The sequence below is a fragment of the Mucor mucedo genome, assembly GCF_025094135.1.
Source record: "Mucor mucedo strain NRRL 3635 chromosome Unknown EV154scaffold_71, whole genome shotgun sequence".
Lineage (NCBI taxonomy): Eukaryota > Fungi > Mucoromycota > Mucoromycetes > Mucorales > Mucoraceae > Mucor > Mucor mucedo.
In genome coordinates, this window is record NW_026252355.1 from 19,274 (window position 1) to 40,577 (window position 21,304).

At 36.2% G+C, this 21,304-nt stretch overlaps 10 protein-coding genes across 10 annotated transcripts; 8 read left to right on the top strand and 2 right to left on the bottom strand.

Moving 5' to 3' along the window:
• Positions 1-2,643: 2,643 nt before the first annotated feature.
• EV154DRAFT_483198 (guanine nucleotide-binding protein subunit beta-2-like 1) lies at positions 2,644-4,087 on the bottom strand (the record flags this gene model as incomplete). Its single annotated transcript, XM_051598557.1, has 5 exons — positions 2,644-3,454; positions 3,737-3,767; positions 3,824-3,880; positions 3,959-3,973; positions 4,054-4,087. The coding sequence occupies 5 exons, from the start codon at positions 4,085-4,087 to the stop codon at positions 2,644-2,646; spliced, it is 948 nt and encodes a 315-aa protein (XP_051455744.1).
• A 1,643-nt stretch (positions 4,088-5,730) lies between these two features.
• On the top strand, positions 5,731-7,102 carry EV154DRAFT_514796 (uncharacterized protein). Its single transcript, XM_051602181.1, has one exon. It carries the CDS (start codon positions 5,964-5,966, stop codon positions 6,993-6,995), a length of 1,032 nt encoding a protein of 343 aa, XP_051455745.1. The 5' UTR covers positions 5,731-5,963; the 3' UTR covers positions 6,996-7,102.
• A 4-nt stretch (positions 7,103-7,106) lies between these two features.
• On the top strand, positions 7,107-7,927 carry EV154DRAFT_604065 (uncharacterized protein). Its single transcript, XM_051607381.1, has 4 exons — positions 7,107-7,201; positions 7,270-7,288; positions 7,379-7,540; positions 7,617-7,927. Exons 1-4 carry the CDS (start codon positions 7,160-7,162, stop codon positions 7,856-7,858), a joined length of 465 nt encoding a protein of 154 aa, XP_051455746.1. The 5' UTR covers positions 7,107-7,159; the 3' UTR covers positions 7,859-7,927.
• A 313-nt stretch (positions 7,928-8,240) lies between these two features.
• EV154DRAFT_423989 (riboflavin biosynthesis protein RibD domain-containing protein) lies at positions 8,241-8,886 on the top strand (the record flags this gene model as incomplete). Its single annotated transcript, XM_051596168.1, has 2 exons — positions 8,241-8,547; positions 8,633-8,886. 2 exons carry the CDS (start codon positions 8,241-8,243, stop codon positions 8,884-8,886), a joined length of 561 nt encoding a protein of 186 aa, XP_051455747.1.
• A 261-nt stretch (positions 8,887-9,147) lies between these two features.
• On the bottom strand, positions 9,148-11,075 carry EV154DRAFT_538893 (uncharacterized protein; the record flags this gene model as incomplete). Its single annotated transcript, XM_051604314.1, has 4 exons — positions 9,148-10,122; positions 10,186-10,368; positions 10,444-10,857; positions 10,929-11,075. The coding sequence occupies 4 exons, from the start codon at positions 11,073-11,075 to the stop codon at positions 9,148-9,150; spliced, it is 1,719 nt and encodes a 572-aa protein (XP_051455748.1).
• A 1,015-nt stretch (positions 11,076-12,090) lies between these two features.
• EV154DRAFT_514802 (translationally controlled tumor protein) lies at positions 12,091-12,849 on the top strand. Its single transcript, XM_051602182.1, has 3 exons — positions 12,091-12,158; positions 12,221-12,246; positions 12,330-12,849. Exons 1-3 carry the CDS (start codon positions 12,131-12,133, stop codon positions 12,780-12,782), a joined length of 507 nt encoding a protein of 168 aa, XP_051455749.1. The 5' UTR covers positions 12,091-12,130; the 3' UTR covers positions 12,783-12,849.
• A 120-nt stretch (positions 12,850-12,969) lies between these two features.
• EV154DRAFT_514804 (uncharacterized protein) lies at positions 12,970-15,514 on the top strand. Its single transcript, XM_051602183.1, has 9 exons — positions 12,970-13,334; positions 13,405-13,468; positions 13,546-13,564; positions 13,658-13,909; positions 13,992-14,631; positions 14,711-14,739; positions 14,800-14,872; positions 14,934-15,238; positions 15,305-15,514. The coding sequence occupies exons 1-9, from the start codon at positions 13,069-13,071 to the stop codon at positions 15,337-15,339; spliced, it is 1,683 nt and encodes a 560-aa protein (XP_051455750.1). The 5' UTR covers positions 12,970-13,068; the 3' UTR covers positions 15,340-15,514.
• Positions 15,515-15,564: 50 nt separating this feature from the next.
• EV154DRAFT_446300 (uncharacterized protein) lies at positions 15,565-16,029 on the top strand. Its single transcript, XM_051597103.1, has one exon. It carries the CDS (start codon positions 15,652-15,654, stop codon positions 15,943-15,945), a length of 294 nt encoding a protein of 97 aa, XP_051455751.1. The 5' UTR covers positions 15,565-15,651; the 3' UTR covers positions 15,946-16,029.
• Positions 16,030-18,988: 2,959 nt separating this feature from the next.
• On the top strand, positions 18,989-19,610 carry EV154DRAFT_592269 (uncharacterized protein; the record flags this gene model as incomplete). The annotated part of the gene is made up of 2 exons (XM_051606915.1): positions 18,989-19,325; positions 19,399-19,610. Coding segments are annotated over 2 exons (549 nt in total), but the record flags the coding sequence as incomplete, so codon positions are not given.
• Positions 19,611-20,338: 728 nt separating this feature from the next.
• EV154DRAFT_565441 (proliferating cell nuclear antigen) lies at positions 20,339-21,274 on the top strand (the record flags this gene model as incomplete). The annotated part of the gene is made up of 3 exons (XM_051605900.1): positions 20,339-20,657; positions 20,747-20,899; positions 20,967-21,274. The coding sequence occupies 3 exons, from the start codon at positions 20,339-20,341 to the stop codon at positions 21,272-21,274; spliced, it is 780 nt and encodes a 259-aa protein (XP_051455753.1).
• Between the last annotated feature and the right edge of the window lie 30 nt (positions 21,275-21,304).

Consider the following 21,304-nt stretch of genomic DNA (forward strand, 5'->3'; position numbering starts at 1 on the left):
ATTTTTATTGTTTTTTCCCTGTATATTTGTCGCAAAACAACTGATAATTATTAAATTGTTACCAATTTTATGGTGCGCTCTCTTTTTTTTTTTTTCTTATACATATAATTGCATTTAATACAAGTACTTTATTGTGATGTGAATTTTTTATTATACATTCAATTGCTTTCAGGTTAAATATGTCCCTTCTGCTGCTAATTATTGCGGAGGCAGAGATATGTAGCGATTAAAAATACGTGCGACATCATTCTATCGGACAACACTTCAAAACCTAACTAGGTATCAATGCTTACCTTAAAACGATGAAACTGACCTGCTGATGGTAATATATATGTTAAATAGAAGTTATTTTTTTATTAACAAGGTCGGAAAGAACATAATGCTTATATAAAGTACTTTCATTAAATGCTTTGATTAAAAATATGATAAGATACGTGACTAAGCAGTATACAATAAAATAAAGCTCACTTGGATCGAGGCGAATCAAACAATTCTACATGCTTGAAATACTAAAAGTTCTTTAAATAAAACCCAAGTGCCATGGGGGTAAAAAAAAAAAAGGCAACAATTTTGAGTAAAGCAGCATCTTATTGAGTAATGAGTAAGTGAGGTTGCAATACTAATTTTTTGATGAGCGTGGAATGGAGCAAAACTTACATGCATGCTCGCAATTGTCTTTCTTATTCTTCGAAAAAAAAAAAAAGGAAAAGCTGCTTCATTCTATGGATGAATAAAACTAGTTACTGTATAATTTAGAAACGTTCATTAGCGAAGTGTAAAAGTAGTAACAATAAAACTATTAAGCTAGATGACAAAAAAAGGCATTGATATCAGAAGAAACTGAATAGGGAAGTTGAGTTGATGAAAAAAAAATGACATTTCAATAAATACTTGAGTCTTAGAAAGCTTTACATACTTTGGGACTATTTTTTATTTCGACGCTAATTTAAGCGCATGTCCCTTATCAAAAGCAACCAACCTTCTAATTATTTTGCATAAAAATAAGAAACCAAAGTGAACGCTTACGAATTCCAAGCTTTTCTTGATTTGACGCTGCAGCATTGTCAGAGTTGTCACAACAGACCTTCTTTGCACCAAACCAAGAAGCTCTGAGCTAGTGTTCGGAATGAAGATCGAGACTCTCGAGCGAGCTTCGATAGTGTTCCAGTCGAAGCTCGCTCGGATGCGTTTTTTTGCAGCTCGAGCTCGCTCGAAGTTTTTTAAGCTCGGCTCGGTTGCGAATACGATAGCTCGAACTCGCTCGCCCTTTTTATTACACAAAGTGCACGTCAAAGTGATGTTAATTACAGAAAATTATGATAATAAAATTGTTATTTTGAAATAGAAGTTGGAAAAAGAAAAAAAAAAAAACTTTTTTTTTCACCAGCCTTAACACCAAATTCGGATAATTAAATCAAACTATTACTGCATCTATAATTATAATACATTTGGATTTTTGAACATGAAAGTTTAAATTAATTCTGCTACGTCATGTTACTATGGTTGCTGTAAAAAATTGGCTTAGTTGGGTATAGTGTGCAACACTTTTTCATTTTCTATGGTAAATGTGTTTGTTGGTTGTACAATTAAATAAAAGTCCAAAGCATTTTAATTGGAATTATTAGAGCATAAATAAAAAAAAAAATGGTAAAGGGAAGAAAAGATTAAAATCAAGGGGAAATGGCATCTGTAGTCTTTCAAGGACCTTAACTTTAAAGTGACTACTATCGACATTTTAGCCGAACGAGCATCGATCGAAGCTCGCTCGAATCCAAAAAAAAGTGGCGCAAGCTCGAGTACAAAAACTCGGTTCGAGCTTCGTTCGAACTGGCGCAAGATCGGTGCAAGCTCGAAAAGTTCGAACACTATTATATACACGTTTTTTTTTTTCGACCTCTAGACAGACCAACTACAGATCTGGTATGGTTTATTCGATTCCTAAAATTGATTACAAAAGCAACTAAGAGAAATATAGAAAAAGGTTCATTATACGCGCCTGTCTTATTCTTCCAAAAAAAAAAAAAAAAAAGGTAAGCCAAAACATCTAAAAAGTAATTTTTAATCGTCCTTGACAAATGCTAAACATTCGCACACAGCAAAACGTGCACGGACCATATGTCAGCACGGGTGCTAAACACAGGTGTATACTTTGGCGATAGATGGTCTTTTTGTTCAATGCTCCTACCAGTTATTGATTGTTTTTCATTATATATTCAACCATGGTCCAGTGTAATACCTTCGCAAAGTCATTTTAAAATAGTAGGTTCTTCTCTACCGGCTTAAATACAACGTGGCTATCATCAACTTATATTACAACAGCTTACATTGCACACATGCATTACCCATGAATATGGCAACATGTCTAACATCATATACCATTCCCTATGCCTATTCCATCAAATGACAATAAATAATAAAAATGCTTCCATGTTTTTCTTTCTCGTCCTCATGATTTCCTTATCCAGGTGTCTTCTTTGACAGAACCCCCCCATTTAAAAACATACACAAGATCCACAATAATAAAAATGGAAGACCAATATCTAGCCTTCACTTTTTATCCCTTTATCCCCATAAGTCGTAATATTGCTTCCAAAGTGATGAAATAAATTCTTAGATGAAGATTCCCAATGAATTATAGATTTATTACAAAGTACGAACAATTTGCCAGATACGGATAAGATGATCAGAATGGCCAGAGTAAAGAGTGGTACCATCAGCAGACCAAGCAAGAGAAAGACAGTCAGGATCGACTTGCTTTTGAGAGAGCTTGACGAATTCAGGTGTAAGAACATCCAAAAGAGTTTTGTTTTCAAGATCCCAAATTTTGACGGAAGAACCGACAGCAGCACAAAGCCAGTAGCGATTAGGAGAGAAAGTTAAGGCATGTACTTCCTTACCAGCATCAAGAGAGTAAAGATGCTTGGCTTCGTTCAAATCCCATAACATGACTTGACCGTCCTTACCAGCAGAAGCACAAAGAGAGCCATCAGGAGAAATGGTGACGGTATTCACATAACCATTGTGACCAATGAAATTAGTGCGTAACTTCATCTTTGCTAAATCCCAAACCTTGACAAGTTTATCCCAGCCAGCAGAAACGATCAAAGGATCAGCAGGATTAGGAGAGAAACGAACACATGAAACCCAATCGGAATGGTTATCCTGAGTGATATCGTATTTACATTCACCAAGTGTGTTCCATAACTTGATGGTCTTATCACGCGAACCAGAAACAATTTGACGGTTGTCAGCAGAAAAAGCAACGGACAAAACATCCTTTGTATGACCCACGAAACGACGTGTAGTCTTACCAGTTGATAAATCCCAAAGACGTAAAGTATGATCCCATGAAGCGGATAAAGCAAATTGTCCATCGGACGAAACTGCCAAATCAGAAACAATATGGTTGTGACCAATTAAGCTTTTACGAGGAACACCGTAGTTAATTTCATCCCTATTTTAGTCGGGCAATCGTGAGTATAATTTCATTTTTGCAAATAAAATTCGACATTCACTTTAACTATTGTAGATGTATTCTCTCCCCCTTTCTTTTTTTTTACAAAAAAAAAAAAAGGATATAAAGCCAATGATTCCCCCCCTTTTATCGTTCCCCCACAAAAGCTCAAACATCAAACCAACAAGAAAAGAAATATCTAAATTTTTATAATAAATGGTTTACCTGTCAAAACATGATTAGTATCATCTATACATATATTTTTGTGCTCTATCCCCAAACCTTGTAATATTCCAAACAATGATAGACTTATCTATTGTCACAAGAGTTAGTCATGCTGTCAACCCAATTAAACTTTAAACAACATACCACGAGAGGCAGAAATGACCATGTCAGGAACTTCGGAAGAAGTAACGATGGCAGTAACTTTTTTTTTTTTTTATAATCATATAAAAATGTCAACATTCAGGTCCATTATGTCTTTTGTTTGCTATTATATTTTACCCCAGCCAGTATGTCCTGAAGAAAAAAAAAAAAAAAATTACACTGCGTTAATAAAAGCCTGCCCTAAACATCCAGTCCATATCTTTTCCTATTACCTTCAAGAATACCACGGAAAGAAAAGTTGCTCATATTTGTTTGATTTGAGTTATAAAAGTAAAAGAGAGATACACTCGCCTTCTTTATCAGAAAAAAATTGTGTAGGAATACGCTCTTTTCTGGGTCCGGTCCGGTCTAGTCCGACGCAACTATAGGTAAAACCAAAAGAATAACCTTTGTCGATTACGTTACCTTTCATCTTTTGAATAAACCACCAATGCTGAAAAAAGAAAGGGTAGACATTATTGAATTATTAATAGGGGGGCATCTTATGCATCAGGTCTTAGCTAACATAATTGCACAGGTTTAGCAGGAATAATAAAGAGACATACCCGAATCGTGTCTAACATGTTTGTAGGCCTATTTGAATGCCTTGCTTTTGAAAAAAACACCAAGTCATCAACTGCAAGATTAATTATAGTCAAACAACGGCTTAATCAGTTTTTTCTAATCAAGCGAAATATTATGCATTCATGTGTCAAGTGCGGCTCTTTATGGGGATACTGGTGTTATCTGTCATTTATGCGGTTGTGTGGCCACCGATCCACCCGTATTTTCAGTCGCTAAAGTCCCATTATTACAACGAACGAAGCAGGGTGATGAAGATAATCATACAAGTGAGCCTAATCCGTATGTTTTTTTATCCGGGAAATTTTGGTCTGGCGGTTGCATATATCGCGGCAACTCAAGGATGGGTTAAAGCTAAGTGGCGTTTGTGATGGAGTATAACAATGTGAGACAAAAGCATGCAGGAAGAAGAAGCGTAATATATCAATGAGATGAGGGTATCTGTGGATCATTTGTCAGTACAAACTCTATTGGACGGATATTTTTGAATATGTTAACCCCCCCACTTATATAGTGGACAATAAGGATGAACAATTGTTATGCTGATTGCCATCATTTTAAAACTGACTTTCTTACAAAAGTTACTTAAATTGCGTGTAAAGGATACATGTAGTTTGTTTTATCCAAGACTTTGGTATTTTTTTAATACTTCAAAAACCGACTACGTGGTAATCTATCGCTGATCTCATTATCTTACTCTAAAATATTACACCACCAAAGAAAAAAAAAACGGGCAATGGAGCCGATGAGGCATTTAAATAAGCTCACCCGGAAGTAGTGACCTTTGTTGGAATATCTATATGAGTCTACGATCCTTTTTAGGAAATCATATGACATGGGGTGGAACACTCTTGTTCAAAAACCAATTGGAGGTACACTGGGCATTTTGTTAACAAGAAAGTATGTTATGGCATACACCTTCTTTTTGGCGCATTTTAAGAATGAATATTATTAAGAACTGGTTTGGATTTATGCGTTTAGTAGATTTTTGACCATCAACTGACGCCTTTTGTAATGGAAATTTAAAATAACCCTCTAGTCACCATCCCAGCAGAAAAAAAAAAATGCTTATAGGCTTTAAACTTCACAGACAAAAAAAGAATGCATGGAATAGGAATAAACCAATTATGATGTTGGTATCTGAGAAGAGTTTCACAAAGCAATATTATTTCATGCCTTCTGGAAAGAAAACTGTTTTTCACGGAATTCTGTGGTAGAAAAAAAAAAAAAAAATCTTATTTTGTCCAATCATAAACCCCTTATAAAAAAATCTCCAGCGTGCTTAGTCGCATATAAGCTAAGCAGTAAAAATAAAATCAGCATCTCTTTTTCTCTTCTTCTTTATAAAAATGTTTCGCTCACAAAAAAATCACCCTATAATTTTCGTCCAAGATACAAATTACGGAACTATCTCTACAACTAGTAAGCTATTCATTAATTTTTTATATAGCCATCTCTAGATGACTTTTAACGCAGTTTAAAATAAAAAGATGAAATTCTGGACCAACTCAAATTAATACGATACAGTCCACATCTGGAAGGAGTCGACTTGGATCGTTTTATGCAAATGACAGAAGACAAGGATTTTATGCAGTTTGGTATTTGTAAAGAAAAAGATCGTCGAAAACTCTCTGTATGTGCAAGATCCATGCGCAGCACCTCATATTCGTCAAATATCCATCCTAAAGCTGGACAAGAGAATCCCATTGTACCTTTAACACCTACGTCAGATGGTCTTCACTTGTCTATCACTACTCCTTCTTTAATTGATGATAGTGACAGTATCAGTAGTAGTAGTAGCGATTACGGTTACTCACTACGATACCGTGAAGAAGAAGAAGAAGGAGGCGAACAAGCATGGCCCAATTCAATTATTAAAAAGCCTAACCATGACGAAAGAGTCCATCGTCATTCCTTACCCTCATCATCATCACCGCCTAGTTATCGTGATTCGATTGATGACAAACCCAGACGTCATTCCTATACCGAAGGCTGTGTTCGATCTGTAAATGATGTCAAGGAAAAGCTACCAAAGTATACATGTACTGTTCAAAAAATGGGCAAGGTAGAAGCAAAGGTAGAATATGAAACACCAGGAAACAAACCTCGTCGTAGGAAATGGAAAGATGTCTACTTGGAGTTATTAGGGACAATGCTAAAGGTATATCAAGTCAAACCAGCGAATACACCATCAGCCGGTGGATACCCTTATTTTGCCACATTAGCATCCTATTATGAGCCGTTGAAATACAGTTTATTATATAATCTCTCCTTGGCCAATATAAAGGCCGAAGTAGCTTGGGATTATACCAAGAAGGATCATGTATTCCGAATTATTACTCTGGATGGCCCACAGCTTCTGATAAAAGCACAATCCAATGCGTCTGTAAGTCTATGGATTGATAAAATAGCTTCTGGATCGAACATTGCGCTGGATTTGGAGTCTAGACGTATGCCTAATTTAGATAGGGTTCAAGTAGAGCCTTTTGAAGGTTGGAGTTCATCCACAAGGCTTTCGTATCAAGAATATCTCAATGAAGACCGAAGAAGAAGAAACACGAATTCTGCTTCAACGATTCTGTCGATACATTAATTTAACTATTATTTTTTACATGTTGTTTTGATTGGGTAGTTTTTCCTCAAAAAAATTACCTGAAAAAATAAAGTGATGGTGGTCCTTATTATTTTCTATCTCTCTCATTTTCTTTCCTTTTCTCTCTCTCTCTTGTTTAAAAAAATAAACTATCTAAATAATAAATGGCTGAAAAAAAAGTAACTCCCAAGAAGAATCATGCTACTGTAAGTTACCTTCATTATTCTTATCATTGATCTTCATATTCATCGTATATTTGTATCTGTACATTTAGTATCAACAAATGATAAGCGGTAAATTAAAAAAAAAAAAAAAAAAAAAAAAAAACCAAAACACAAAATGTTCACTCATGGTTTGATAACATTCTATAAAAAAAAAAATAGGTGCCATATCTTCATTAAAGGAACGTAATGGTAGCTCTCGTCCAGCCATCAAAAAGTACATTCTTGCAAACTATGGATTGACTGGGGGTACCCACTTTGATGCGCAAATCTCTGCAGCCATACGACGCGGCGTAGAAAAAGGCGTATTTGCCATTCCCAAAGGTAAAATCATGTATATATATATATATTATAAATATCAGGAAGCCCTTAATTAAAAAAAAAAAAAAATCAAATCAAGGCATTTCTGGTACAATCAAGTTGGTCAAACCAGAAAAAAAGACCTCCACTGCATCTACAAAGAAAACTACTACTGTCAAGAAAGTAACAGATGAGAAGAGCCTTAAAAAAGTAACTCCAGTCAAGAAAGCTGCTCCAGTCAAGAAGGCCATAAAACGCGTTGCAGCTGAGAACGTCGAACCCGTCAAGAAAGCAAGAAAAGCTCCTACTGTAAGAGTCAATAAGCCAAATGTTGCCGCTTGAATATACTCTTCCCCCCTCTTTCATAATCAATTTTCATTAATAAATATGTCGTCGCTTTTTAACACACCATCAATGCGTGTCGTTTTTTTTTTGTTAGTAATCTCGCGTGACGTACTTTGAAGATTGCATTAAAAATAGCGGAGCATCAATTAGATTTTAAAATAGGCTGGGCGCGGGGTGTTGGGAGATAATCCCTTCTTTTTGTGCTGTGATGGATCAAGGGATATACGATCAAGTAGAGACGTTTCTGGGTCCACTCTATCAAGATTTACCTCAATACAACCACAAACCATTTGTAACACTTACATTTGCACAAAGTTTAGATGGAAAGATCTCTAAACCAGGCCAACAAATTCTATTGAGTGGCAAAGAGAGTCTGGCAATGACACATCGGTTACGCACACTTCATGATGGTATTATGGTTGGTGTGGGTACTGCTCTTGTAGATGATCCTCAATTGAACGCCAGATATGTTTCTTCTACCATTCCTATCACGCAACCACAACCCATCATTATTGATCCTTACTTGAAACTATCGTCAACCTGTAAACTCATCAAAAACTATCAAAACAATATCGGTAAACAGGTCCTGCTCATGGTCTCTAGCAGAGGCTGTAATGAAAACCCCGAGAAGAAAAAGTTATTGGAGGGTTTGGGTGTCAAGATAATCGAAATATCAACTCATGATGGTATATTGAAACAGTTTCCAAGAGGGAAAAAAAAACAAGCGTACCTATAGAACTAACACGGTTTTTTTTTTAAAAAAAAAAAAAGACCATTTGCCATTAACTTTAGTATTGGAAGAATTAAAGCATCGAGGGATCGAATCTTTAATGATTGAGGGAGGTTCGAAAATCATTCAGTCTTGTCTCTCGTCTAATTTATTTGATCGGCTGATTATTACCACTGCACCCATGTTTATTGGATCGGAAGGTGTGCCGGCCATCTCCAAAGCTCAGGACATTAAGAGATTAAATAATGTTAAATACATTACCTTGGGCAACGACAGTGTCATGTCTGCAGAGTAATAAAGTCTAGATTTTTACCTGGCATTTTGTTGGAATTATTTAATATGAGTTTAAAAAGGCCTCTCCTAACAGTCGTTGTAAGACGAGTGTTTACATACCAGAGGATGAGATTTTCATTAAGCAAAGAATACGTTTTCCCAAAGGTAACAACTACCCAAACACACGCTTAAAAGGACCACTATTTAAGTATAATTAATTTTATTAGAAAAAAAAAGAAAAAAAAAAGAAAAAGAAAGGGGGGGGGGGATAAATGAAGAGTGTCTAATCTACTTTAATACTAGCAAAGATCTTTTGTAAAAAGACCAGGCAAGACAGATAGCCAACCGCGCCCGTAAAAACGGTCAAAAGAATACTGATGACGGCTGAATAACCGATATAAAGCACAGTACTTGTAAATGTAGAGATGTCCAATTTGGTGAAATAGTATAAAATGGAATACATAAACACGTAGAGTCCTGCTGCACCTGATGTCAAGAAAGCGCGCCATGACCAATGATAATCCTCGCTGCATAAATGGAAATAACACATCAAAATCGTCACTTGAGAACACGTCAAAATAAGAACAATAAAGACCAGGAACATAAAACCGATACCGTAATAAACACGATGGAACCAAATGGAATTCATGATAAAATACAATTCGATAAAGATGGCACCAAAGGGTAAAATACCACCCATCATGATGGAAGGCAAACTACGCAGATAGGTAGGTTGATCAGGGATTTGTCGGGGAATCTGGTTTGTGCGAACAGGATGTTCAATACGAGGTTTACGGAAACCCAAGTAAGAACCGGCTACACTGAGTGGGAAAGAAATGAGAAGCCAGAGGCCCAACAAAGTAAACATCGTTCCAAACGGAACAGCACCAGATGAGTGTGAATGAATTAAGAAGAAATTCATGGCAAAAAGGAAACTCATGATGGCTCCAGGTACAAGTGTAGCGGTCAAACCAATATTCATCTTCCAATTTTCACCGCCATTCATCTTGTAGATACGTGCAGAAACATAACCAGAAATACAACTAAAGACCATAAAAAAGATGATCATGACAGTTCCCAAAGCACCCCGGTTAGAAGGCGATAAGAAACCAAGTGCCGCAAACACAAGTGTCAATCCAGTCATAGCCACAATTTGTGCACCAGAACCTACCAAGACTGAAAGAAGCATAGGACGTTGAGGGGGACGGAATACATCCCCATGAACTAACTTCCATCCATAATCCTCTTGTACATCCTCCTACAGATTTCATAATTATTACTTCCCCCTTTGTTTTTCTTTTAAAAAAATTAGCAATCTTACCTGTGCATCAACGGCATTATATCGAGAGATATCCTTGTGAAGACCACGGATTAAAATCATAGCAACCATACCTGTTAAAAAGAGAACAATCACAATTGAATTGACCAGAGAAAACCAATGAATAGAAGGATCCAATACATTCAAGTAATTATCCCATCGTGTTGCCCAAGGTTTATTTGATAACTATTTTTGTTTTTTTTAATATCACCGTTGTTTTCATATGCCCCTCCCCCCACAAATAAAAATGCTTTTACTTACATTCCAGTTTACGCTATAGGTATAAACAACTTCCTCGTTATTAGAAATCACCAAAGGACCTCCAACGATATCAAGACGACCTTCCTTCAATTTTTGAACTCTACTGGAAGGAGTGACAAGTACACCTACAACGCGATATTTGTCATCTTCGCGGTGATGGTAGTCAATAGTAATGTCGTAATGGTTGTTTAGCGCAGGTCTGTTGTTATCATGCGAGCCAAGAGCGAACCCGATGCTATAATATTCTTCATTGGTACGCTCATCTTTGCTGAGATGAGCAGCGGGAAGACCATCCACCACCCAATTGATGGCATATTCATTCTTTATACATTCATTGATGAAATCAACATCAACCTTTGGAATAGGTGTAGATGTACATAACACTTTATCGGTTTCTTTATTTCCCAACGAAAGCTATCATTGTGTGTAAGATTTATATTCTTAGTGGGGAAAGTTTTTTTATGCATATATGAGAGACAAAATACCTGGAATTTAGATGTAAAGATGCGATCACCGAATAGCACTGAACCTAAGCTCTCTGCTTGTTTCTTGGGCCCACCGTCAGGTGTACAAAAGTGAAAGCGTTCGTCATAGTAATCATAGGATAGAACGGACTTTTGTAAGTTGGACATTGGTGTCAGTGAGTTTACGAATAAAGGCACGTCATTGCCCAAATCATAGTCATTGGGTGCAACACCAGGTAAATATAAGGCCTGACTCAGGCCACAAAGTGCCAACAGACAAGCCAATATTTTGGTCATATTTTTGTAAAGATAAAGGGAAAAGAAAAGTGTGTTCTGCTAAAAAAAAAAAAAAAAAAAAAAAAAGGGCTAAATAAAATACTAAAATAATTGGGCTGATGCTTGCTGTAAATTAAAAATAACTCGATTATCTTAATCCGGCTTGTGTTTAAAACCGAGCTTTTTTTTTTTTCTGTAGTGCGCTTTCTTGATGAAATAGGATGGATTAATTGAGATTTAATAAGGGCTATCTTATATTACAATTAGGTACACCAAGGGATAAAGATATTCTAACTTTACTTTTGTAATGAATCTTTATGCTGCAACTAAGCGGTGCCTCATACTCCCTGTCTCATTGTTACCCAAGCCTTGGTCTTACAGTGGCTACAGGTTTGTACATACTCAATCATACTATGAAGAAAGTCAAGGGAGCTTCTTATGGGTAAGAGGGGATATCTTTTGCTTCCCCTCCCCTCCCCTTTATTTTTGATCAAAAGAAGAGGAAAATGCGATTGGTTGCTAGGTTGATAGCTATTATTCGTCTTCCATCTTAAACCCAATAAATCAAAAGAGTTTATCTAGAAACAACTCTTCTTCCAGCCGGACTTTTCCTTTTTTTTAAAAAAGGGCTCTACATCATCTGCATTAAACGGTCTAGTATGGGACTAAACAGTATTCAAAACCCGTCATTAAATGTTTACATGGATAGTTCCTATAATCAGATATAATATTTATATACAACATTCAAGGTGTGGCAAAGAAAAAAAAAAAAAAAAAAAAAAAAAAAGAAAAGATCCAAATCAGGCAAGAAAGCGAGAGAGAAAGAGAGAGAGAGAGAGACAATGGCGGTGTTTCAACCGAAACGGATGTGGGTATATATATGAATTGCACGGTTTCTTTCTAGGCCTGTTTCATCTTTGGTTTTATTCTTCCATCCATCACTAAATATGCTTTTGTTCCGTGATATTCTTGCCGGTAAATACTCAAATGCATCCATCCATCAGCAGAATCATGATTTACTGACTTTTTGATTTTAGGCGATGAGTTATTCTCTGACGCTTACGTAGGTTTTTTTTTATAGATTTTTTTATTTTACAGAAAAGATGATGATGGCTAATGCAGTATTGTGATTTTTTATAATAATAGCCCATCACTGAAATTGATGATGTTGCCTATGAAGTCGATTGTGCCATGATCAATGTTGCCGATGGTGAAGTTGATATCGGAGCTAACCCTTCTGCTGAAGGTGGTGACGAAGAGGCTGCTGAGGATACTGCCCAAACTGTTAACAACGTTGTTTACTCTTTCCGTCTCACCGCCACCAGCTTCGATAAGAAGTCTTACATGACCTACATCAAGGGTTACATGAAGGCTCTTAAGGCTAAGTTGAACGAGAAGTCCCCCGAGCGTGTTCCCATCTTTGAAAAGAATGCCACCACTCTTATCAAGAAGATCTTGGGTAACTTCAAGGACTACGAATTCTATATTGGAGAATCCATGGATCCCGATGGTATGGTCGCTTTGTTGAACTACCGTGAAGATGGTGTCACTCCTTACTTCACTTTCTTCAAGGATGGTCTTATCCAAGAGAAGCTCTAAATTGTTTTATTTTTTTTTCATTTCATTTTACTTAATAAAAAAAAATATAACCATTTGTAACAAATAATCCCCATTAGACTTGGTCTGTGTGTTTATCGATTTAGGGGGAATCACCCCACATTTCCTCACTCTATATATAATAATTGCCCTTAAAAAAAAAATACATACGGATAACGTGTGACCTTGCTTTTTTTTTTTTTTTACCCTTAAAAAACCTTCTGGGAAAGTTTACTTGTCCTCTTTTTTTTTTTTTACACGTAGTGTCTTCATTTTTTTTTTATTCGTAATGGTCTTACCACCACCCTCAACCTCTCGTTTAACAGCCTTACGAAATGCTAGAAATAGCAGACCCAGACCTCAAACACACCAGCAACAGTCAGGCATTAGTGATTTCCTTAAACAAAATAATCCTTTGCCAATGTCTGTTCGTCGTACACCTCATAAAACACCTGTGACAAAACAAAGAGCACCTCCATTATCTGAATCTCAGTCAAGTACGCCTATTCAGAGTGACAAAATATTAAATGGCGTTGTCGCTTGTTTAGACGTGAGGTAAAGCATTTTTGTTCATAAATCTTTCTTTTTTAGCAGTTTATTTTAATTCAGGGTTTTTTTTTTCCAGAACGGAAGATGGTGACGATGTATCGCAAAACTTTGAACGAGCCTTACAGTCTATGGGTGCCAAGGTAAAGAATGACAATAAACACAGCTAAATATATGTTCTTTGTAATTTTAATCCTTGTCTTTCTCTTCATTGTGATAGACTCGAAGAACCTTTAGTGGTAAGATGATTTCAAATATAGGGACAGGATGAGCTATCAGCCCCCCCCCCCTCCCATTCACCCTGTTTTTCAATTTCTCATATGTGTATATAGATTCTGTCACGCATTTAGTATTTAAGAATGGATCACCAGCAACGTTAAGAAGAGCAATTAGCAAAAACGTCTTTATCATCAATTTGTTATGGATTTCCAATTGCAAACGAGAAGGAAAGAAGGTAGCAGAACACAAATATATGATTGATCAGACTCAAGGTCTATCAGTGACAACAGGAAAAAAAAGACGCAAGTCAATGGAACCGGGCAAAGTAAGAGCACTTGCCATGAACGAATTAATGCAACCCACAAGTATGTTTTATATGCACATTAGAAGAGAGAGAATGTGTGAGAGAGAGAGAAAAGGGGTTTAAACTAACGATATAACACACAGCATCATCATCAAGTGAAGGATCAGGTAATGAGGATGGCGATTCGAGTAGAAGAAAGACAATTGCAACATGTAGTTGGAAAGCGAGAGATTTTAACAGCAGAGATAGAACCAGAGGGCTTGGAAAGACGTCAAGGCCAGATTTCGAAGACGAGGATCCGCTGGATGGATTAGCAGCAGAAATTAAATTAAATCCACCTAGACTGTCATTACCTGTATCGGTCGAATCTATTGCTAACAAACACAATAATAGCGCCAACAAACAAAATTCAACACCAATTCATGCACCAAGTACCGAAAAGAAGGAACAAATTAAGGCTAGATTTTCAATTGGAAGTGCTGTGACCAGAGAATCTCCACCAATCAAAATTGGTACCACGCCCATCACCACCTGTTTTACTGGTGCATCACCTCTAAAGAGACGAAGGAAATTGACAGGTAACCTGTCTAGGACAACAACCACATCATCAGACGACATGATCGTCGCCAGACCAAGTGTGTCCAAAACAGCAAGTACATCGATAGAAGATATGAGTATTACCAACCAACCTAAAACAATCGTACTCACGAGTTTGTCCGCTTCCGTTCGTAAACAATGTGAAGATGCCATAAAAAGACTCGGTCAATATGAATTAGCAACAGAGTAAGTCTATGTTTTGATTGGTATTGTCTCTTTTCATGCAAATAAGTAATTTTTTTTATTTTATTTTTTTATTTATTAGAGTGACGGAAAATACGACGCATGTCATAAGTATGTGTTTATTGGATCAATTCCATCTGCATTAACTAACATTTTTTTATTTTTTTTTAGTTGGTGTCAAAAGAAGAACAAAGACGGCAACTTTCGGATTATTAAGAGGCGCTTGGATGTTAAAACCTGAATGGTAATATTTTTACAAATAGACGATGATAACGAGATCATCTAACTCTTTTTTCTATCTTTAGGCTAATTCAAAGTGAACTAAAGAACGAATATCAACCAGAACTAGAGTACGAATTGATAGATTGGTATCCACGTAATGCACTTGATAGAAAACGCATACCATTGTTACCATCTACAACGCATATTTATGTGGCCTCTTCCAGCACCGGGTTAGATTTAATTAAACAAATGGTTAGCTTATCGGGTGCATCCCTTGTAGAATCTGTGAGTGAGGCAAATGTCGTGATTAGCGATACACCCTTAAAGGAAACTGATAAGATTGCGGTGAATGATACCTGGCTGTTGGATTCCATTGAACAATGGCAATGTATGTTTGTAACTCTAATTTTAAACAAACAAATATATATGAACTAACTATTTTTTTTTTAAATAGATATGCCAACCGATGCTTATGCTCACAAAAAATAGACATTTTATCTCTCTTTTAGGTATCTCTTTCATTCCTTTTTCTTCATTGTACCATATCCCCTCCCTCTTCCATAATTTCAGCACATATAAAAACTCTCATACAAATTACAAAAATAGTTAAGATGTTTCATTGATTAAGTTTTGCATAAATATGAGTAGACACATGACGTGGATGGCGTTTTTTTTTTTTTTTTTTTTTTTTTTTTTTTTTTGTATAAATACACACTTGAAATCTCCCCACCAGCAGGAATAAATTAAATCTTTTTTTAACTCTCTTACATTTTTTTAAAAGAAAAAGAAACATATTATACAATGCCTGGTCCCGGTACTATTTTTTCATTAGGAGCAGTTGGAGCTGCTGCAGTCTACGCATCCAACCGTCGAAGCTCCATGACCTCTGATAGTGAAGATACATCTCCTATTGCTCTTGCCCGTAGACGTTCAAGCACCGTCATTGCTGACCATGATTGGCCTTCTCGTAAGCAACCTGAATACATGTGGCTCCGTGATAACGGTGCTAGTTTCTCTCACAATTCAAAGCCCAAGTATCCTACCTCTCAACGAAGCAAATCTGCTGGTCAACTTGAACAACACGTTGCCAAATAAATTTATTACCCCCCCACATCCCTTTTTTTTAAAACAAAACTCACATATAAAAAAAAATATAATAAAAATATCTTAAAACAATTACATCCGTGTGAATCTTGTTTCTTATTGGCTAGTTTCGCCGGTGCTCACTGCCCTAAGAAATTATCGTGGCATGCACGATCGATTCCCCCGTCTGAGCGGAGGATTATAGTGATCCTAGCCCTTTTTTTTTTTTTTTTTTTGTTTAGTTTCGGAGCCTGCCGAAATACCGTGGCGCTAGTGTACTTCGCACGGTAAATCATGTGAGTGTCTTCCCAGGCTTTTTTTTTTTGTTAAAGACAAAACTGCATATAAGCAGCTAGGCGAGTCTTGATTGATGTTGGTCGAGACCCTAGGCAGGGGATTTATTTGATACAGGGAACGTCTTTGAGGTTTGCGCTTTCATAACACGACTCGTAGATCATCCACAAAGAGTGATATAATATAGCCAAATGTTTGATATTTACCATACTACTAGTACGGTTTTTTTGATTTTTCAAACATCTAAAATTGGCCAAAACACAGAGGGTATACCCTGAGAAAAAATCTCACAATTTACAAATGCATCTTTTGAATGCATTTATTGAAACAAAGAGTTCAATAACTTTGTTTAATTTCGCATGTTTTACTTGCGTCCTTAGTAAATGAGACACATCCCCTTTTCAGTGTATATAAAAAAAAAAGTTCTCATTATATTGGCTTTCATTTTTTGCTATCAACATCAATAGATGTCTAGATATACATATAATACGTTCACTGCTAGTATATTTTGACTTAGACTTGTTTCTGATTAGTGATTGAAAGCCATACCATCTTTATTCACAGGTAACTTTTAATTTAACTTTAGTTTTTATCAGTAATCCTAACCTTTAAAGCATTAAATTGTACTGTTATATTCTATCCAACCTTTCATTGTTTATTTTAAGATTAACAAGTTTTTATAGATACGGGTCAAGCACTACCACCTGCTAATTAATCTGTTGGTCCAGCTGATTCAGCTCGATCAGAATAAGCAACGATTTGCTCACACATATACTTTCGTAACCCAAATCTCTATTTTACAAAACGATTCAACATTAATACAGTGTAGTCTTTTAAAGGTGTGGCAATTGAAGACAAAAAGAAAAAAAGAAAAAGAAAGCTTTATTTTAAACAAGATAAAAGTTTAGAGACCTGTTCGCCAATTTCCAGTAAAAAGAAAATTGCCCAAGTGCAACTGCGTGGAAGTCAGTCTCTGTCTGCACTCACCCCGTTTTTTATGCTTTAGTTGACAATTATAAAACGGACACAATCGTTGGAAAGTGGTCAAAAAAAGTATGTCACACCTTTTCGTAGATAAGGTCGCCCAACTATGAGAGGATAAACTAGGATTCACAAGAAGGTCCGTACTAGCGGTTTCACGGTGTCCTTTCGATCTCTCACTCGCCATGTCAGCTCTGTAATGTCTAGTATTTACGCGAATGTTTGTTGAAAACACCGTCTGCATCTCTGTCGCGGTACAAGAGCATGCCAAATATTCGACTCCATAAACCTACACAAACTACCTCGTACAAGCTACATGAAAAAAAGAAAGAAAAAATTAGCCTGTTGACATTAACACAACAACAGTTTTTAAAAGCATTACCGTGTAAAAAACCAGAAGATAGCCACGCCTGCCTAGAGCCTAGACGGTAGGTAGAGGTAGAGCAGGTACACCCACGAGCAAGACGTACATGCCAGAATCACCTAACAGCAGCTTTACTCGAAACTGTGCATAAAGAAAAGAAAAGAAAAAGGGCGTAGTTAGGTGGGAAAATAAACAACTTTATAAAAAACATTTTGACGTCATCAAATAGAGTAATAGATCCGGGGCAGTCATTGGATGATACTTCCGCCAAAAAATTCCTACACCAGATGCTGCCAAAAAAGGGCTGACAATTTGAAATGCTCAAACAGTATGCTTATTTATTATAATGCTCTTGAGCCAAAGTTCAGTTTGACTACGTATTTTGTGCTACTTGTTCAAAAGCCAGCCTGAAAATTTTCAAACCCAAAACATGGCAAAATGCGCAGAAATTAGTTTTAAATGTCAAAGGCAAGCAGCAATGATTATTGACAAGGTTATTGTCAAAGACCTCTTTAAAAGCTAAACTTTGAAAAGACTGTCCCGTTGTCTCAAGTCTTCCACAGGATACGGTTTTGCATTATAAAGTAAACGGTGAAACCCAGGATATTGAAACAACGCTTTAAAGAGCAATTAATGTCAGGAACAAAGCTCCACATCCAAACCGCCCGGCAATTGCAGCTGGCTTTAACATAAAATAAATTTAGGAATTCTGACAGTTTTATTTGGTGCAAAAGACAAGTAAATGATACCTCTCTTTCATAATTCTTAATACAGTTTGATAAGATGATCCATTAGTAGCCGGAAATTAAGATTGTATGTGTGGTTACTCCGCAATCTGTGAGGGATGTACTGTTGGGGATATCATAGATATAATAATAAAGTTAATTGTCACATCATATTAAGGATGGATAATAAATATAAAAGTTAATCATGAATCACACATTACCTCGCTTGTTCTCATCCTACCGTTGAAGTCTGTACACAGGGCACAACCCTGTGGCGAGTAAATATTTATTCTGCAAAAAGCAATACAATCGAATGGGCCTGGGTTATGGAATATTAATTGATCCTGAGCACAAATATGACTCTTGTCATTCGATGTTATAACTGTTGATCTCTCTGACTAATATTTATCTATTCAGTATGGAAGGGCTAAATTTAAATACATGTTGATTATTTACTATCATCAGATTATTACATCATGCTCCAATAAGGCGCTTAATATTCTCCCTGGAACTATCCCAGTTCTATATATAAATATCCATAGTTTTTTCTCATAGACCATCAATACATTTTGAATACATTTTTTAATTAATTTATTTTTCTCGTCCATAATAAAGTGGTATCCAAGTTCTAACAGTATCACTTTTGGTTTATTTTAATTTTGTTCTCCATGCAAACAGTGACCAACCTTAAGTCGCGATTGGTCCAGGGTATATATCCAAACTTCACCCAAACGACAACCAGTTATTTGTGGCATCTGCTGCCGTGGCCAAATTTAAGAAAACTGTTGCTTTAGACACCAGTCAGCTGCACACTAAGATATCAATGTCCCAACTTCGTCAAGTAACAACATCTTTTTACCATGCAAGTACGTTCAGCAGCTGGAGACGTTCGTTTGAACATTTCTCTGACATACATTGCTCACCTGCCACAATCTTTACACTTTGCGACTTACCAAGTTTTAAAGGATACGGATCAAACTCAACCTCAGTAACAATGCTGTCTTCGCAATTGCTGGCTGCATTTGCTCGTGCATATTTATAGCCACACAAATATTCTAACAGAAGATTAATTGGCAAAATTTATGATTCTTTATGATACAGTTATAAAAGATAGCAAAGCATGGATTCCCTTACAAGCAGTTGTTGAAAAATTAAAAATGGAATTCAAAAACTCAACTCAAGTAAATGTGTTCGAATTCGCTTTCGTTACTTCGCTATCAGCAGTTGCTGAAGCTGCTGGAGAACTGGCTCTCTACTACTTCTGCACCTTTTGTCCCAAAAATAGTAAGCAAGTTCAAGAAGTAGAGAACTGACGGCTTTAATGAAAAAAAAAAAAACGTCCAAACTAAAATTGAAAGTGTCTAATAAAGTTTTGAACTCGTCTAATTTTAGAAGAAAATACTGTGACTGAAGCATGTAATAATGTCCCTTTATCTCAGCTTGTCAACATTACTCAACAGTCTAAAAATCATTTTGAAAACTGCTCCTATTTAATTAAAAGCTCCATAGTAAGTCCAAAAAAGTGTTCAAATTGAATTCACATTGTGTTCCTATTTAATTTCGATAAGTGTCTCCAAATTTTGCTACATTTTTATTGGGTGAATGTTCCAATTTGTTTTTCAGAAGATGTACCACTGAGTTCAAAAAATATTCGATTTGAGAGTGGACGCACTTTATCTGTATAAAAATATAGGTGGCAGTTATACAGATGGATCTTTGGAGAACGACACAACAGTTCTTAAAGAAGAAATATTTTTCAATGAGAAGAACGATTTTACTGAGTTTTTTTTTTTAAGGTACTGAAGGGATAAAAGCAAAGTTTATGAGGCTTATGATGACGCCACCATTCTTCTTGGGCGCGCCTGCCGCGAGTTCAAACTTTTTTTTTTTTTTTTATTAACGCGTTGCTTAAAAAAATAAAAAGATTTTTTTTTTCTTTTTCTTTTCTTACCTTTTTCACAAACCCTATGTAAGGATTCAGTAAATGAACAAAAAAAAAGTAGTTGATTTATATTAATGACATCCTTCTTATTCTAGAAAAATGCTTGAAGCCCGTCTCCAACAAGCCAAACTTCTCAAGTCTCTCCTTGAAGCTGTCAGAGAACTCGTGACAGAATGTAATTTTGAATGTAATGATAGCGGTATTGCACTTCAAGCCATGGATAACTCTCACGTTGCCTTGGTTGCTATGCTTTTGCGTTCCGATGGTTTCGATCCTTACCGTTGTGACCGTAACTTACCCTTGGGTATCAACTTGGCTAGTTTGAGTAAGATTTTAAAGTGTGCTCGTAACGATGATATCTTGACCATCAAGGCTGATGATAACGGTGATGTATTGAGCTTGGTTTTCGAGAGCAAAGGTAAAATAATTTATTTTCTGGTGTCTTTTTTTTTATTATTTTCTTACACGCGTTTTTTTTTTTTTTTTTTTTTTTTTTTTTTATATTAGACAGTGAAAAGATTAGTGAATATGATCTCAAGTTGATGGATATTGATAGTGAGCATTTGGGTATTCCCGAGACTTCTTATGAAGCTGTTGTCTCTATGTCATCTGTCAGATTCGCAGAAATCGTTCGTGATTTACAAGGTCTTAGTGATTCTGGTAAGTTTTTTTTTTGGTTAGTAAAGAGAGAGTTACAAAAAGGACTAAACATATTTTTTAAAAATAGTTAATATTGAATGTACAAAGGAAGGCATCAAGTTCTCTGCTGATGGTGAGATTGGTAAGGGTTCCATCACTTTGAAGGCCAACAGCACTGTCGATAAAGACGATGATGCCACCATCATTGAACTTCAACAAAGTGTTTCCATGACCTTCTCCATCAAATACCTCGTCAACTTCACAAAAGCCACACCTCTCTCAACTCGTGTCACCTTGAACTTATCAGCAGAGGTTCCTCTCTTGGTTGATTACAAGCTCGACAACTTGGGTTATGTTAGATATTATTTGGCTCCCAAGATTGGTGATGAAAACTAAGCAAACAAACCAAAACCAAAACCCAAAAAA

Bases quoted from the DNA above. Each gene is read 5' to 3' on its own strand.
- EV154DRAFT_514796 (XM_051602181.1), top strand. From the start codon at position 5,964: ATGCAAATGACAGAAGACAAGGATTTTATGCAGTTTGGTATTTGTAAA.
- EV154DRAFT_604065 (XM_051607381.1), top strand. From the start codon at position 7,160: ATGGCTGAAAAAAAAGTAACTCCCAAGAAGAATCATGCTACT. The intron at 7,541-7,616 runs GTAAAATCATGT...AATCAAATCAAG, and splicing joins CGTATTTGCCATTCCCAAAG to GCATTTCTGGTACAATCAAG.
- EV154DRAFT_514802 (XM_051602182.1), top strand. From the start codon at position 12,131: ATGCTTTTGTTCCGTGATATTCTTGCCG. The intron at 12,159-12,220 runs GTAAATACTCAA...TTTTGATTTTAG, and splicing joins GTTCCGTGATATTCTTGCCG to GCGATGAGTTATTCTCTGAC. The intron at 12,247-12,329 runs GTAGGTTTTTTT...TTATAATAATAG, and splicing joins AGTTATTCTCTGACGCTTAC to CCCATCACTGAAATTGATGA.
- EV154DRAFT_514804 (XM_051602183.1), top strand. From the start codon at position 13,069: ATGGTCTTACCACCACCCTCAACCTCTCGTTTAACAGCCTTACGAAAT. The intron at 13,335-13,404 runs GTAAAGCATTTT...TTTTTTTTCCAG, and splicing joins GTCGCTTGTTTAGACGTGAG to AACGGAAGATGGTGACGATG. The intron at 14,873-14,933 runs GTAATATTTTTA...TTCTATCTTTAG, and splicing joins TGGATGTTAAAACCTGAATG to GCTAATTCAAAGTGAACTAA.
- EV154DRAFT_446300 (XM_051597103.1), top strand. From the start codon at position 15,652: ATGCCTGGTCCCGGTACTATTTTTTCATTAGGAGCAGTTGGAGCTGCT.